The sequence below is a fragment of the Theropithecus gelada genome, chromosome 18 (genome assembly GCF_003255815.1).
Source record: "Theropithecus gelada isolate Dixy chromosome 18, Tgel_1.0, whole genome shotgun sequence".
Classification (NCBI taxonomy): Eukaryota; Metazoa; Chordata; class Mammalia; order Primates; family Cercopithecidae; genus Theropithecus; species Theropithecus gelada.
Window position 1 is genome coordinate 47,610,088 of NC_037686.1, and position 17,653 is coordinate 47,627,740.

General features: G+C 40.2%; 1 protein-coding gene across 3 annotated transcripts in view; it reads right to left on the reverse strand.

Annotated features, from left to right (window-relative positions):
• CCDC68 (coiled-coil domain containing 68) overlaps positions 1-17,653 on the reverse strand; it is a 54,237-nt gene that overhangs the window by 9,918 nt on the left and 26,666 nt on the right. For all 3 annotated transcript variants that reach the window (XM_025365445.1, XM_025365443.1, XM_025365444.1), the window contains exons 8-10: positions 15,796-15,878; positions 6,314-6,419; positions 4,990-5,073 (exon numbers count right to left, since the gene is read on the reverse strand). In XM_025365445.1, coding sequence (XP_025221230.1) covers positions 4,990-5,073; positions 6,314-6,419; positions 15,796-15,878 — 273 coding nt within the window. The remainder of the gene's footprint in view (positions 1-4,989; positions 5,074-6,313; positions 6,420-15,795; positions 15,879-17,653) is intronic.

Here is a 17,653-nt window from a genome sequence, read left to right on the forward strand (position 1 = left end):
CAAAGATCTCCCACCAGGTCCCTCCCACAACACGTGGGAATTATGGGAGCTACAATTCAAGATGAGGTTTAGGTGAAGACACAGCCAAACCATATCACCCAGATACAGAGATAGGCAGATATTGATGGGCAGGCATGTGCTGCAAAGTTAAGCAGACTCAAATGCAGGTTCTGCCACCTGCTCCCTGAGTGATTTTAAACAAATTGCTTCACTTCTCAGACCCTCAGTTTTGTCACTTGCAAAATGTAGTCAATAATAGCTCTCTTGGAGCAGCTTTGAGGATTAAAGAAAACAAAATATGTAGCATGACTAAACAGAGACAAATGATTTTAGCATGAATGAGAAAGTGGTGCTGTCTTTATGGTTTAAAAAGTCGATGTGTTTAAAGGGTTGTTCAAGCTCTGATGATCATTTTTCATAAACTGAATAAGTCCCTTCTGTTATTTCAGGAATTCCAAAATGGGCAGTGGCCTTAAATTTGCAGTGCAAGACAGTGTACCCCTGCACATTTTATTCTAGTTTAAAAGCTTTATAACAAGCCATTCACCAGGAATAGGATAGAAACGTATTTACTATGAGGCTGGGTGAAGTGGTTCACAATTGTAATCCCAGCACTTTGGGAGGCCAAGGCAGGAGGATCACTTGAGCCCAGGAGTTTGAAACTAGCCCTGGCAACACAGTGAAACTCTGTCTCTACAATTTTTTTTTTTTTTTTTTAAATTAGCCAGGCATGGTGGTGTGCGCCTGTATTCCCAGCTACACAGAAGGCTGAGGTGGGAGGATTGCTTGAGCCTGGGAAGTTGAGGCTGTAGTGAGTCATGATCATGCCACGGCACTCTAGCCTAGGCAACAGAGTGAGACCCTGTCCCTAAAAAACATATAACAAAATAAAAATAAAATAAAGTAAATGGAATCACTATGGCTCAAAGTCACTGTATTTAGGTATTTGGATACCTGGTCCAACATCACGTGCTCAGAGATGCCCTCCCTAATCCCTGTTGCTCTGTGACTCCCCACACTCTTCCACTCGTCCTCAGAGAACTTGGCCCTTCCTGAGCAAGCTGTAAACTTGCTTGTTTATGTATTTATTGTCTGTTTCCTCAAAGTATAAGTAAGATGAAGTCAGGGACAATCTGTCATATTCACGGCCATACACCCAGCACTTAGAACATTTCCTGACACACCATAAACACACAAAAAATCTGTTGAATAAATAAGTAAATATGGCTTGGACTTTTTAAAGCTCAGGTGGGCAAATAACATCCATTGCTGTGAAGGAAAGATTTATCTATTGAAGAAAATAAATATTGAGAACATAAAGTCACTCCTCAGATACTGTTATTATTGGAAGCCTTTTTTAATACAAGTGTTAGAAAACACTGGCTTGAGTCTGGGCACAATGGCTCACACCTATAATCCCAGCACCATGGGAGGCCAAGACAAGCGGATCACCTGAGGTCAGGAGTTCTAGACCAGCCTGGCCAACATGGTGAAACCTTGTCTTCACTAAAAACAAAAATTAGTCAGGCGTGGTGGTGGGCACTTGTAATCCCATCTATTTGGGAGTGTGAGGTAGGAGAATTGCTTGAACCCGGGAGGCGGAGGCTGCAGTGAGCCGAGATTATGAGATCATGCCACTGCACTCCAGCCTGGGTGACAAAGTGAGACTCTGTCTCAAAAAAAAAAAAAAAAAAAAAAAAAAAAGAAAAGAAAAAAGAAAACACTGGCTTGGGTTGAGCTACATACAGAGAATCTAAGATAACACTGAGAGGTTCTGTAGCATTACTGTAGAGAGTCTGCCATAAACCAAGAAGTTTCCATGAAAGGAGAGGGACACACATCTATTTCTGTGGCATAATTGCTGAATAGTCAGTAATTATTTGCTAACTTTTGGAATATACAAACAGAGTACAATGGAAACAAATACATCTTCCTTGTCTAACTGTTTAACCAACAGGCCAACTGGATAATGTACAGTATCTGGGTTAAGTTGTCAGTTTATTTAGGAAGATAAAATCCTCATTGGGAACAATATAAATAAATAGGCATAACTAAAGAACACAAAATTGAATTAGAAGCAGTAGTACCACTGACACCTTGACTTTGTGACAAGAATGGGCACTTAATTAGATATGAGCAGAGCCCAGAACCATATGAAGTGAAAGATCTGAGAATGATGCCAACACTAAAACAACCTCTCCATAAAACATATTACAGATGTACAATAATTAAAGCAGTAAGCTATTGGAGTCAAAATAGGCTGATTCACTGTTGGAACCGTTTCAATAAGAATTTAGTCCAGAATAAAGAGGCCTTTCAAATTCACTAACTAGCCAGTAAGTTCCAGGGAGCAGGACTCATGTCTATTTTGTTCAACATTGTTTTCCGGAATTTAGTGCCTATATCGTAGTAGCCACTCAATAATTAAGTGTAGAAGTAATTACATAATTAGTGATGTGGAAAAATGAATAAAATGAATGAAAGTTTAAAAACAAAAATTCAATAGGCACAGTGCAGTGCCATATATATTCTATAGTTAGTATGTACACACAGGTATATAACAGGCACATAGATTCCCACAAAACATAGATATACCCAACTATGCTGATTTAGTATCCAGGGATGGTACTTTTATCAGTGATTTTCTTGTTCTAGTTGCTTATCCATTATGTCCCAACTTATATGGAATAAATGAATGTTAGTTACATAAAAAATACAAGAAATAGGCCAGGCATGGTGGCTCATGTCTGTAATCCCAGCACCTTGGGAGGCCAAGGTGGGCAGATCGCTTGAGGTCAGGAGTTTGAGACCAGCCTGGCCAACGTGGTGTAAACCCATCTCCCCTAAAAATACAAAAATTAGCCAGGTGACATGGTGTGCACCTGTAATCCCAGCTACTCGGGAGGCTGAGGTAGGAGAATCGCTTGAACCTAGGAGGCAGAGGTTGCTGTGAGCCGAGATCATGCCACTGCACTCCAGCCTAAGTGACAGAGTGAGACCCTGTTTAAAAATATATATATATATATGAAATATATAATATATTGCTATATGTAATAATATAAGAAAAAATATTTTATCAAGTAACATTTGCCAAAAAGCCACTAAGAAAGGCTGTGAAGAAATGTCTTTAGAGAACATTTCATACATGGAGGCTTCACTGTGACATGAATCACATAATCTGAAGGTCTGCTGATATAAATTAGCCAGCTATTACTGGGCACTTGAGTGAACACTAGTTTTGAGCCAATTATTCCACAATCAAGGCATTTTTAGCTGCACAGAGCTGAGAGCAGTGTGTTAATCAGTCCCATACAGCCTGAAGAGGGCGAGAGTCTAAGGAGAGTGTGAGCTTCAGTGAGGTCTATCCTCAAAACCAAAAGAGAACAGTTGTCTGCTGGGAAGGTAGAAATGGAAAATGAGGCTACAAAAATTAACATGTAAAAAACTATTATTAGGATTATCTTCTGTTTGGGGAAAGCGGAAAGAACATGGTAGTGGAAGGAAGAGTTCCAAAAGATGATAAGGCCTCCAGTGGGAAGTCAGAACATCTCCACAGTCCACAGGACTGGGCAACATTAACATTGGCAGGTGACAATTAGCAGAAAATCAAAATCCTGAGGGATGGAGTAGAACAGGTGCCCAGCTCCAGGCAGTGGGTGATGAGCCATTTGACAGAGACAGAAGCAGAGACACGGCAAGAAATGGAGTGAGGTGGAAGTGCTGTGGGGTCTTCAGAGGAACTGCAACCTTGGCAGGGACTTCACTGCACTTCCTGCAAGGCAGCGGCATCGCCAGCCGAGGACGGCAGCTGAGTGCCAGCAAAGGGATTGATATGGTTTGGCTCTGTGTCCTCACCCAAATCTCACCTTGAATTGTAATAATCCTCACGTGTCAAGGGCAGGGCCAGGTGGAGATCATTGAATCACGGCGGCAGTTTCCCCCATACTGTTCTCATGATAGTGAGTGAGTTCTCACAAGATCTGATGGTTTTATAAGCATCTGGCATTTCCCCTACTGACACTTCTCTTGCCTGCTGCTACGCAAGCCATGGCTTCCACCTTCCGCCATGCCATGATTGTGAAGACTCCCCAGCCATGTGGAACTGTGAGTCCACTAAACCTCTTTTTCTTTATAAGTTACCCAGTCTTGGGTATGCCTTTATTAGCAGCCTGAGAACAGACTAATACAGGGGTCCTGAGGAAAGGGGGAGTGAGTGGGAGGGAAGAAAAGCATGTCTCATCCCAGGACATTAGGATATATTGTGCTCAGTTTTAAAACACTGAAAAGCAAGACAATTATAACAGGCTTCTAGAAGCAGGTAATCCTGGAGGCAAAGCTGGGAGGCCAGGATGGATACGAATGAGGAAAGGAGGAAAGAGGACATCTCAAGCCAGGAAAGGATTATGTGTAGGAACAAAGGCAGGAGACAGGAAGCCTGGCCATCTGACTAGAGTGAAATTTACACAAGAGTGTACTTGAGCAAGCCTCTGATTCGAGCCCATATCAAGAGAGGTTATCATCTGTCTCTCCATTACAGCGAATATTCTGGAAAATCTGAATGAACTTTTAATAATAATTTAATAATATTTATTTAATATTTAACATTAATAATGCTAATAATTTAATAACATAATACAATCTTTTAAACACTTCATAATTTAACAATCATTAAATTGTCCATCCTTTTTTCCATAGCGCTAATTTCTTATGCATAGAATATGCACAGACTCACAAAATGACACTTGGATACACACAGAGACACACGCACATACACTTAGACATAGACAGACAAAGCACACACAATCACACAGACACTCACACGCCCGCTCCCAAACAGAAATACTAGTAGTGTTATACAGGCATACAATTGCATACTTTCATACACAGGCTCACTGATACTGATACCCTTGCACGCACAGATACACACACACACACACACACGCACACTAACACCTTCACAATAAAATGTAAGATAGGTTCCCTCCTTACCTGGGCTTCAAGTATGTTAACCTTTTCTTTGAGATTTTCAATTCTTTTGTCTTGTTCTTTTAAATTATTTTTTAATCCTTCCATCTAATAATTAGAAAACACAATAGGAAAAACCTTGTCAGACCACAGGAAATAGTTACTTAAGTCAGAAATTGTATGGATTTCTGAAGTCAAAAGACGTTAGCAGACTCAGCAGGCAACAGAAAGTAGCAGGCCAAATTGACACCTGGGGCTGAAAGCCCTCAGCTGGTGCCGTGATTCACTTTAATCTTTGGATAACCTGTTTAAACCAAGTTCAGCAGGAGTGCATCCTATGAAAGCAGCAACTGGCCGCCCTTCTGCGTCTCAGCAACTTGATGTTCTCATCCTGCAGATGCAGTTGCTGGTGGACAGGATGGAAGGCCACTGCCTGGTGTGCAGAGGCTCCCTGCAGTAGAGATTTGTCAAGCAGCAGCATAATAAGGCGAACCTGCTTTGCCAAGAGGCAATGTGGAGTCAGGAGGTGGGGTGACGAGATTCAAAGCGGTGAAAGAAGAGAGGGGACACATGGATTCTAAGACCAACTTTGGCACGACTAGCTGTCATTAAACTGCTCTATAAAAAGAGGGTGTGGGGTGCGCCCAAAGTCCCTCCTGGCTCTCAAATTCCACTACTCAATTATCTGACCTTTTAGTGAGGTCATAACCAAGCAAGCACAAATGCTGTATCTGTGTCACGAAGGCTCTGGAGTTATTTGGGAGGACTTCTATTTGGTAGTAAAGTAATTGAATAGAAGTCTGATTTTAAATTTTAAAACAGACCCCCAAAACCAGATCAATGCATATCTTGAAGTAGATTTTAAATACACACTCCACCATCTAGCTGGCTGCTACCACAGTTGCCTCTACTTTGCCACCTGTCAGGCTGCTCCCAGAGAAGAAGGGCCAGGCTACACCGGTACCCTAAATCATCTCCTAAATAAATTATGAGGTTATGAAAATAGATCATTTCATGCTCAAGGAAGGGCTGAATCTCCTGACCTGTGAAATTGTCTAAAGACCAGTGTACATTATTTGGCTCAGAATACTTTTAGAAAATCACCAAAACATCTAAAAAATAGTTACATATAATTTTCCAAGCTATCTTCATTGACAGTATTACAGGTGTTGGTGTTACAAACAAGAGAGGTCATTGGAAACAGAGCCATATTGCATGAGAAACAAAAAAGGATATGTCAGTAGGAAGAGAAATCTCATTGCTTCGAAAGTCCAGTCAAGCCACTCATATTTGGGCTCCACACCATAAACATATTGTTTACCAGATAAATACACTTGATTAAACTGACCTTCTGGATGACACTGCGCAGGTTCCGATGTTGGGAGTGAATCACAAACTGCAGATGAGAGATCTGCTCCTGGAGAATGGAAATCTCCCTCTGAAGATCCTGGCAACTGGGAATACAAAGGAAAAAAGAGCAAGAGAAAATGATTGGCTCACACGTTCCATAGCTTGCCCTTACTGCTAGCCCTCCTCCACACCACATTACTACTGGGGATCAGGTGGGTAAGACCCCAGGGCTCCATTATGCCACACAGGACACACTGAAGATAAATAGCTATGAAGTGGGCTCTGATTTGTTTGGATCTGACTTGAATGAGAATATCAATTCATGTCAAAAGTTCCTTTCTGACCGTCTGTGACTCTTCTAGCAGGTAGTGGAATCAAGTTGTATTCAGTATGATAAAGCACTTATATGCTAAATTGCCTTGCCTGAGCACCCACAGACCTGGCACCCGTCAAACTTCACAGACAATTGCATGGCAATAGCAGAGTCAGAACATGGGAGCAGAAAGCGAGATTTTATCTATTAATATATTTATAAGAAACCAATTTCTAATGATTTGGGCTTAGCATATGTTGTGGATTGTCTGTGATTGTCTTTTTTTATTTTTTATTTTTTGGCTTCCTACTTTTGGTAATTCTACTATTGGTCCATAGGGAAAGGGGGAAAAAAAAGAGAAGAAAGGAAGAAATTAAATTCCAGCAAATATTTTTGAGTCCACATCAACCATTATGGGGAAAAAAAGTCAATTTTGAACTTAGATTATTTATACTTTCCCAAAGCTCCATTCAGGTAACTGGAATTGGTTATACTGGTTTGGCTATTTCTCTACTTGCTACTATTATTAGAGTTATGAAGCCACATACATTGTGACAACACTACCAAGCTTGGAAGCATTGTGACCTCAGAGAAGTCACTTGGCCTTTGCTCTTATCCAGTGTCATCCCAATTCTGTTTCCTTTTTTCATTTGTTGTTGTTGGTGGTGGTGGTTTGTTTTTTTTTCAGACAGAGTCTTACTCTGTCACCCAGGCTGGAGTGTAGTGAGGTGATCTTGGCTCACCACAACCACCACCTCTGGGCTCTAGCGATTCTCACAGCTGGGACTACAACCATGTGCCACCACACCTGGCTAATTTTTGTATTTGTAGTAGAGACAGAGTTTCACCATTTTGGCCAGGCTGGTCTTCAACTCCTGACCTCAGGTGATCCACCTGCCTCAGCCTCTACCTGTATCACAAAGATGGTGGAAATTCATAAGATACTATACAGCATGTTCTAATTAAAAAAAGGAGTTATCAGTTTCCATTTTGTTTCATATAATGGACTAAAGCATTGTTTCAGAGAAATGCACATCTAAACCACTATGAGATACCATCTCACAGCAGTCATAATGGCTATTATTAAAAAGTAAAAAAATAACAGATGTTGGCCAGGATGCAGAGAAAAGAGAATGCTTTTACACGGTTGGTGGGAATGTAAATTAGTTCAGCCACTTTGGAAAGCAGTTTGGATATTTCTCAAAGGGGTAAAAACAGAACTACCAGTCAACCCAGCAATCCCATTGCTGGGTATATACCCAAAGGAAACCCAATCATTCTACCAAAAAGATACGTATACTCGTATGTCCATCACAGCAGTATTCATGAGAGCAAAGACACATAAACAACCTAGGTGCCTATCAACAGTGGATTCAATACAGAAAATGTGTTACATATACACCCTGGAATACTTTGCAGCCATAAAAAGGAATGAAATTGTGTCTTTTGCAGCAACGTGGATGCAACTGAAGGTCATCATCCTAAGTGAATTAAGGCATAAAAAGAAAATCAAATACTGCACAATTCCACTTATAAGTGGGAGCTAAACACTGGGTAAACACAAACTTAAAGAAGGAAACAATAGATGCTGTGGACAACTACAGGCGGAAAGAATGGAGGAGAAAGGGTTGAAAAACTACCTACTGAATACTATGCCTTGCTACCTAGGTGACAGATTTAACAGTAGCCCAAACCTCAGCATCAGGCAATATACCCATGTAACAAACTTGCACATGTACCCCCCGCAGGTAAAGTAAAAGTTGAAATTAAAACAAAAAAAGGGAGCTTTATTTTAATTGGTCCAATAGAGTCCTGGAAAGAAAAACAAAAGAAATTTACAATTTATAAAATAAATTATTGTAAACTTCCAGGACTCTTGAAAGAGACAGGAGGGGAAGATAGGAGGATGTTTGGGAGTACAGGCACAAGAAATCTACAGGGAACAGGATGCCTAGGACATTGGTGAGGGGAGGGAAGCAAATGAGGGGCCTGAGAGAAGGATGCAGAGAACAAAAAGAGAAGGTACAAAATGATGGGGGAACAAGAACATGCATCAAGTATGCTACTCTGTTTTAGATGATAATCAGAAACATGTCTGATTATCATACCTACACAACTAAATCTCACTGCAAAAGTCCGTTTCCCTCCTCTCAATTAATACTACAAGCAACTATCAAATTAAGAAAAGCCATAAAAGAAATGTAGACTGTCAACACAGGCTGAAGGAAGATCACTAGTTCAGCTGTGCCGATATTTTATCTGCTTTTTATAACACGATCACTTAAAGGACCCCGTACCTGGCAGAAAGCCTTATCTTGGTCTTTCTCTCTTGGAGAGGGGCAGTAGGGAATCCAAACAAAGTAAATGAGCAAGAAGTCCCTTGTTTTTCTTTCCACGGTCCATGGCAGGAAGTGTTTGAAAAGAAATAAGCTGATGCCTGATTCAGATGAAAACACTTTGTGCCCATGTAATTTGCACTGGCAATGGCAGCAATACTGAGCTCTCACAGTATTTCCAAAATTCAAGTTCAGAGAATGGCTGCATCAGCACCAGCCTGTATTCACATTAGATTTCAGTTGTCCCTAGATTTGAGGTTCAGAGGCTTCTTGAGGCACGGGAGGCTGACGAAATTTCAGGACCCCAGCGGGTGAGGCTCCAGACCCTAAAGATGTTGTGGGGAGATGGAAGAGCTTTCCAAGGAGAGACCAGACTTTGGATGTCTGCAAACATTCCTAACAGACAGTGAGAAGGCTTACTGCCCACAGAGAATCTTCAGGGGCAGGATGTCTTCAGAAGTCCAGGGAGATTGGGAGCGTGCGAGGGGCAGGGCTGAGAAATCTGCAGATGTTGCTCAGAACCCTTGCAGGGTAGAATTGCTGCGAACATGCAGAGGATGGAGTAACTGAGGAGCCTCAGAAGAAAACCTCAGTTACTAGGAAAAGATGACTGGAGAATATAAAGATCAAAACAGGTCAGGCATGGTGGTTCACGTCTGTAACCCAAGCACTTTGGGAGGCCAAGGCGGGCAGATCACTTGAGGCCAGGAGTTCGAGACCAGCCTGGCCAACATGGCGAAACCCATCTCTATTAAAAATACAAAAATTATGCTGGGTGTGGTGACTCACACCTGTAATCCCAGCACTATGGGAGGCCAAGGTGGGTGGATCACTTGAGGTCAGGAGTTCGAGACCAGCCTGGCCAACATGAGACCCTGTCACTACTAAAAATAGAAAAATTAGCTGGGCGTGGTGGCGTGCACCTGTAATCCCAGCTACTGGGGAGGCTGAGGTACAAGAATCGCTTGAACCCAGGAGGTGGCTGTTGCAGTGAGGTGAGATTGCGCCACTGCAATCCAGCCTGGGCGACAGAGCGAGACTCCGTCTAAAAAAATATAAAAAATCAAAACACAGAGGGCAAACAGAAATTGGGTCCATAGCTGGTGCTAAAATTCAAAATTGCTCCAGCAAGGATAGTGAAAGAAGAAAAGATAAAAATAACAGAAAGAGCAGCTATGACCCACTTAATGGTCAGACTCAGGACTTTCCTGGGAAGTAATGAGAAAGAGCTTAAGACACCTTGCAGAGGCAAGCTAGCTGTGAATATGCACAAAATATAAAAATACTGTAAGCTCTTAAAGGTGAGTATTTAAAATGGTTCTCTTTGTGTCCCATGACCTAGAACCTTGGAACCATTGGGAAAAAAAGATGGCTTGAGATACGGGGAACAGATGTTGTTATTTTTCTATCAAAAATACCAAGCTCAGAAAATTTTCCCATGTACCCCTTGAAGATATTACCATAAAGTTCACTGTGGAAAAAAAACACCAAAAACTTGAAATTGGCCTCAAAGTAGAAGAAAAATATTTCTAGAAACACTCTTGAAAACACAAGGCCTTGAGGCTTCACTTATTTCCATTAATACGCTAAAACAGTGACTAAAGGAAATTGCAGAAAATCTCTATTAGGATTGTCCAATAAGTATGAAGCCTAGTCATCCATTTAAGACCTTTAAATGTAAAAATATATCTAAGTAAGCTGCCACTTGATCCTCTTTTGAGCTTTGCTGTTTATCTTTCTGTTAAAGCACTTTTCTTTTCTTTTCTTTTCTTTTTTTTTTTTTTTTGAGACAAAGTCTCACTCTGTCGCCTAGCGGCACAATCTCGGCTCACGGCAACCTCTGCCTCCTGGGTATAAGTGATTCTCCTGCCTCAGTCTCCTGAGTAGCTGGGATTACAGGCTCCCACCACCACGCCCAGCTAATTTTTGTATTTTTAGTGGAGACGAGATTTCACCATGTTGGCCAGACTGGTCTCGAACTCCTGACCTCAAGTGATCTGCCTGCCTCAGGCTCCCAAAGTGCTGGGATTACAGGCATGAACCACTGCACCCAGCCCAGTCTTAATAAAGAGGTACACAAGCAAAACTGGAGGAAGAAAACATAAGGAAGGGTCAAGTCTAAAAAAAGGAGGCAAATGTCCGTATCCGGGATTCCTGCTCTGCTTTCTGATGTCTCAACATAATTTTTGACCATGTTTTCCTCTACAATGCAACTGAATAAAGATATAAAGCAAATGTGGAAATTAAAGCAGAACTGAAAAACTTTGGCTTCTAAGAAAATGTAGAAGACATGCTTTTCCCCATTCTTTCCACTAAGTACAACTAAAAGCCCTGGATATTGTATATGAAAAAAAAACACAAGAAGACTCTGAACAGTGGAGAGAAGAAGGCAGACTGGCTCCAGAACCTGGGATCCAAGAAATGACACAATGGTGAATCCTCTGGGGTTTCTTTTTATCTCACACATCCCAGACTTGGAGCTGGAAAAAACCAGCAGCCTGGAATGCCAATGGGGGCAAGCCAAAAAAAAAAAAAAAAAAGCCCCAACAAAAGGAGAAGAGAATCTCTGCCCTACCCTTTTGAGGGAGGGAATTGAGGATTCTCTCTCAATTCATCACTGAAGGAGGGGGAAGAGACAACTATTTCTGGTTCACTTCCTGTTAGATTCCTCAGCATTCAAGAAGAGAAGTCAATCCTATCTTTAACTGCAGAAATGTGAAAAGAAATTACTTTGCCTCTAATTAGCAACATGGGATGATCACAGAAGAAGCACCTGACAGGAAGCCCACCCTCAATTTCTGTACTCCCCAACGTCTCCCAAAGGGTTGGTGAAAAGAAAGTGAGTTCATGGAGAATTGTCTCTCCCTCCATTCCTCACGATACTCGAGAATCTATCTTTGGGTCAACTTATACCACAGAGGGTGGCATTACTGGATTTTCTCACAGTGCCCTCTGATCCTGTTATAGTGGCTTTTATTGGATTGCGTTGGCATCATGCTATTCTGTTTAGATGATGTTTGGAGGTAAGCCTTTGTGTTTATTACAAGGGGTAACTTGAAAACATTATTCAGGGTTCTTTTTATGACAATACTCTGGCCTTATAGCTAGATTAGAAATAACTGAATGATTGCAAACACCTGATTGGTTTTAATCATGTGGAATTGTGACTCACAAAACTAATCATCATTTCCTGTTTGGGTTGGCTGCTGGAAAATTTAAAACTGAGTCAGTGGTCTCCTGTGAGCAAGTTTGTAGCATCCATGGGCCTAATTTTGTAAACAAACTTTATGGTATACCTATTATTTTATCTCCTTGTCCTCATTATCTAATTTTTTTCTAATTTAAGCAATCATATTATATTTTGCATAGTTTTTATAAATAACCTTAGATTTTCTTAAAAACTTCACAAAGGGCATGAATAGCCTGAGCATGGCCATATTTACACAGCCCAAGAATATAACACGTTTCAGTCTTTATAAAGTACATTTATTACCAGGGATTCATATAGTAAGATGTTTATGAGAATGAAAATTCCAGAAGAAACCAAAAGAGCTAGGTGCTGAGACAAAGAAAGTAAAAGTAGCAATGAAAGCCATGTTGCAGGCTCCAAGAGGCTACTTCTGGGTACACTATAGATTTCAGAGGCATTGGAAATATGAATAGCCCTACATAGAAATCCCACAGGATAGAGAAGATAGTGAGATTAGTGGCATCCTAGAGCTTCTTGGAAGCTATAAAAGAATCTTACTACCATCTGTGGGGACTCATTTTGCCTTCTATTTAGGATCCAGTGTTTCTCTGGACTTCCATGAGTATGAACATCACTGACTATGGGCCCCCCGTGGAATAGAGAATAACTAGGGACCACAACCACAAGAACAGAAGAGGTCAGATTCCCATTCCCAGGCCAGACTAAGGGAAAGAATCAACTTGGATGTAAGTGTAGCCCTGTTTGCATTTCAACAAAATTCATGAATGTGTCTTACTATTTTCCATAAAATTCTTCTTTATTATTATTTTCGTTGGTGGTACCAAAGGCGTGCCTTGAGAGAACACTCCCACCCCAAACTACCACAGACAAATGTACAATTTAGGTAGCAACCATATGCTTTGACATGCAACCTCAACTTCAAGGTCTTTTCTCCTCTAAGGAGTTTCCATTCCTAAGCAGCATCTATGTAACTATGGAAGGGCCAACACTGTTTATTTTTACAATCCCTATTAGTCTGTTCTCATGCTGCTAAGAAAACATACCCAAGACTCGGTAATTTATAAAGGAAAGAGGTTTAGTTGATTCACAGTTCTGCGGGGCTGGGGAGGCCTCAGGAAACTTACAGTCATGTTGGAAGAAGTAAACATGTCCTTCTTCCCATGGCAGGCCAAAACCATGCAGCAAGAAGTGCCAAGCAAAAAGAGGAAAAGCCCCTTATAAAGCCATCAGAACTTGTGAGAACTCACGAGAACAGCAGCATTGGGCTAACCGCCCCCATGATTCAATTACCTCCCACCAGGTTTCTCCCATGACACATAGGGATTATGGGAACTACAATTCAAGATTCTCATCTTTTTGGGTAGGGACACAGCCAAACCGTATCAATCCCAAATATGTTTCCCCAAAAGATAACTCTTAAAAAGGCCTGCATATTTGTTTGTGATGTGGCAGGGCAGAGGGAAAAGTCGGAAAATGGTCTTTTGCTAATCGTTACTCAGAGGAATGAAGAACCCAGTTTGAGAGATCTTCAGAGGTTTCCAGAAATAAAAGAAAGATGGTCAAAATCTTTTACAGTAAAATAAGCACATGCTTTGCTATGTATGAGAATGTAGGAGCGAAAACTCCCAGCTCTATAACTTCTGAGAGATTGAGCAATCTTGCACAACTCAGTTAGAATTTCAGCTCTTTCCTGGAAAGGTGAATGCAAGGATTAAAATAAAGAAGGTACCTGAGGTTATTCTGAAAACTGCAAAGCATTTTACCTATGTCAATTACCAGTAATGGTAATAGAAATATGGAGTCAACCTTATTTTTAAGAAGACAAATCTTTTTAACTTCTCTGTCTTCTTTTTATGACCCTATCTATCTAATCTTAACCTAACAGAAACCCTCTTTTTTGTGGTAGCTTAATCAAGTCTCTATTACTTCAACCAAAAGAGTCTGATTCCTACTGATTTCATTTTCTTGTCACTTCACAAACTGAATGCCTCTACATAAAGCTCAGACAAAGTAATAAGTAATCACAAATATGTGTGATACCCACAATCTATAAAAATTGCATAAGCCTGGATGTTGAAAAACCTTTCTAGAAACACCAAACATCCACTTTCCCCAAGAAATTTCTAAAACTTCCTTAGGAGCTTTTAAAGAATTCTTTATAATAACTGTTTATATAGAATAGAAGTGAAAGAATAGATCAGGTTGGTTTTTAAAAGAGCTACATTGTTGGCTCAAAGACGGACAATAGCCCTATCACCAATTTTTTAAAAACACATTTTTTAAAGGAAAAAAAAATCAAACTTGGACGGCCTGAACTTTTAATGGAAGACACGTACAAATCAGTAGTTCTGCTACAAGGAAAAGTTCTGCCTATTTAAGAAAAATATTAACTGAAGATTTACTTAGATTGAAGTTATGAATATCCATATGTAATTCCAAGACCTAAGGATACATTCTGCAGTATTTCCTTCAATCTCTACAGAAATGTGCAGTGTTATAAAACTATCTTAGAAGTCCCCTGTTTTGGGCTACATGTTTGTCACAGGGAAGAAGCTAGGAAAATTAATAACTTATTGGAATCTTGTATGTTTCAAATGTGTGTGTGTGTGTAATTGCCAGGATCAGCCCATTTCTGGGCTTTGGCATATGTGGTCCAAAATGCAGGAATACAAGCCAGGCAGAAGGTACAACAGATGAGGACAGGTGGGAAAAAAGATAAAAAAGGAAAGGAAGCAGCACGGAGCCTGTAGGGGGGAAATCGAAAGACTGAGAAAGAGGGATGTCTGAGTACATATCATTGAATAAATGACATATCATTGAATTCTGTCCATAACAGTGCCTAATATCCTAGCAAACAATAGTTCTAGGATGACAAACTAAGATCTTGAAATTGATTTGACTTTGAACGATGTAATTATATCAGAACATACAATGATTGTGTTGGACTAGAATTTTTAAAAAATAAAGAAAAATCTCAGAAAATGTCTTATTATATGATTTATTACACGATAATACAGATACTTTTTCTAACAGCAGCTGAGTAGCACAGCGATTATGGCGATATCCACAAACCCACCCCCAGCATACTAAGGACTGTGACTGCTTGTAAACTGTGAGTATTTATAAGTCCAAAGAACTATGGATATTGTCCCTAGTATTTCCTTCACCCTACAGAATTAAGGAGTATCAGGAAACTATCTTAGAATTCCGCTTGTGGGCTGGCCAGTGCAATGCTAGCTGTAAAAGAAACTCATTAACTAAGACAGAAGCATCAGAAAATAAAGACCTCTCAAGCGTCCTCCTTAGCATAAACGGTAAACCAGGAGGTGCCAGGCTTACTCACTCATTCACTCTTCAGAAAGACTAACCTTCCCGTGGGGTTTCCTGCACCCCCAATGGACTCTGCCCCCTGCTCCCAACTGCTCTGTGATTCCTCTGAGTTTGAGGAAGGGGAGGCACATAACTACATGACTGTTAATCCCAGGAATTCAACCTTCCTCCTGCACTGTCAGTCATCCTATTTCTTTGGGGGACAGAAGACCTTCTGTTCCCTGGCTGGCATACCAGTGGACAGGAAAGAAATCAGGAACTGCTTTTACTTAACAGGTAGCTTCGCAAACCTTTTTCCACATGTAGCACTGGATTTGAGTTGCAGTAGCTTGTTTTCCAAAGACAGTTTTCTTTCTAGTAGTGTTCTCTTTTCCTAGGAGAAAATGAGATACAAATGTTGCTGAACTACATGTGTATGTTTGGTAAGGCCTTCCTCTTGTCATACTAGAACTATGGCTTGAGCTAAAGAGTTAATTTCCCATGTGCTGTTACTCTTATCTTCAAGGAAACCTAGCTGAGTATTCTCCTGTGTGCTTTACACATAGTTCAACTATAGGCCAAAAATAATTGTCTTCACTCTCTCACCTGCCTGGAGGACTTCTTTTGCTCATCTTCCAAGGCATTGCCCATAGCCTGTTCAGTTCAACCTCTCCCACTCACCTCTCCCCATCCTACCACACATAAACAGCCAGCTCATCCCTTGCTAGACCCTGGCTCTCCCACCCTTACATCTGCTTTCCCTGCATTAGACTGAGTTGTTGGTATCCAAGGACACTAGATACCTCTAGGTACTACATGTCATCTGTCAGAAGGTAGTAAAACAATAAACATATTTTTGATGAAGGATCAAGGCCACAAAGGATACAAATGCTTTCCAATTAGGATACAGGAGAAACTCATTGCAATTTTATGATGTTGGGAAAGAATATCTTTTAAAAAGATGTCTTAATTTGATTATTAAGCCAAAGCCTTTCCATTCAAAAGGAAAACAGACAAGACCATGAAAAACGAAGCTGAGATGACTGTGTTCATTTTATATTTGATGGCATTCAGCTGAAAAAAGGAATTTGGTGCTTTGGCCTGATGGTTTAGGTTGCCAAGTTGGAAAGAATCAAGGGAGATTGAAAAGAGGCAGGAATTGGTATTGGCAACTTGGATGGAATTGACTGGAAGACGTGTGCTGAAACTATCTATAATGCTGTTTAAAATTACTTCCTGCTGCAGCATCTGAGTGAGTAGTACAAAGCAAGGCAGTGCTGTCTAGTAGAAACATCACAAAGATTGTACATAGGGACTTAACCTGGTTTCTAAATTTTGGCCAAGGTTTTCAACTCTCGGGCCTTACCAATGTTAAGAAAAATTAACCCAAACTTGGAAATAAAAACAATATACAGCATGCAGTTTTAATGTCATATTGGGTCATCGTTTAATTATCTGACCCAAGATTTATTTAATTCTCTCAGAGAATTTTCCTCTGTTTGCTTTTATTATTTATTATTTGATTAGAGCCCTGGGTCTGTGAAGTTGCATGTAAATTTGTAGATTTCTGTCTGGTAGAAGACATAATCCCAAAGGTTATGGTTTAATTGCCTTAAAGAATATTAACTGTTTTTTTAAAATTTAATCTAGTAATCCTATACTATTTTCAATTTTTCTCCAAAATGCCTATAAATGACTAGTTTCTGAAAATATTTTATTTAAACCAGCTTTCTCATCTTACTGTTTCCCTCATTAATTAATGAGTTACAACATTTGACATGTATTCATTCTATATTCATTTGACTCATATTTGTATCTTCTGAGCATTCCTAAAATGGGGATAATATTACCTATATTGAAATGTTGGGATGATAGAGATAATATATGTAAAAGAGATACAGGCTTCCTGGCACATATTTGGACCTCAATATATAATAATTTGAAGGCACTGGTTACTTCATATCTTATGTGTTCTAAATGCTTTTTCAAATTTTTCTTATAGTAGTCTTGCCACATAAAAATAGCCCTGAAGTTGCCCTAGCTGTGTTCAAATTATTTCTGAGGGATCACAGAAATCTTTCTTTCTTTCTTTCTTTCTTTCTTTCTTTCTTTCTTTCTTTCTTTCTTTCTTTCTTTCTTTCTTTCTTTCCTTCTTTCTTTCTCTCTCTC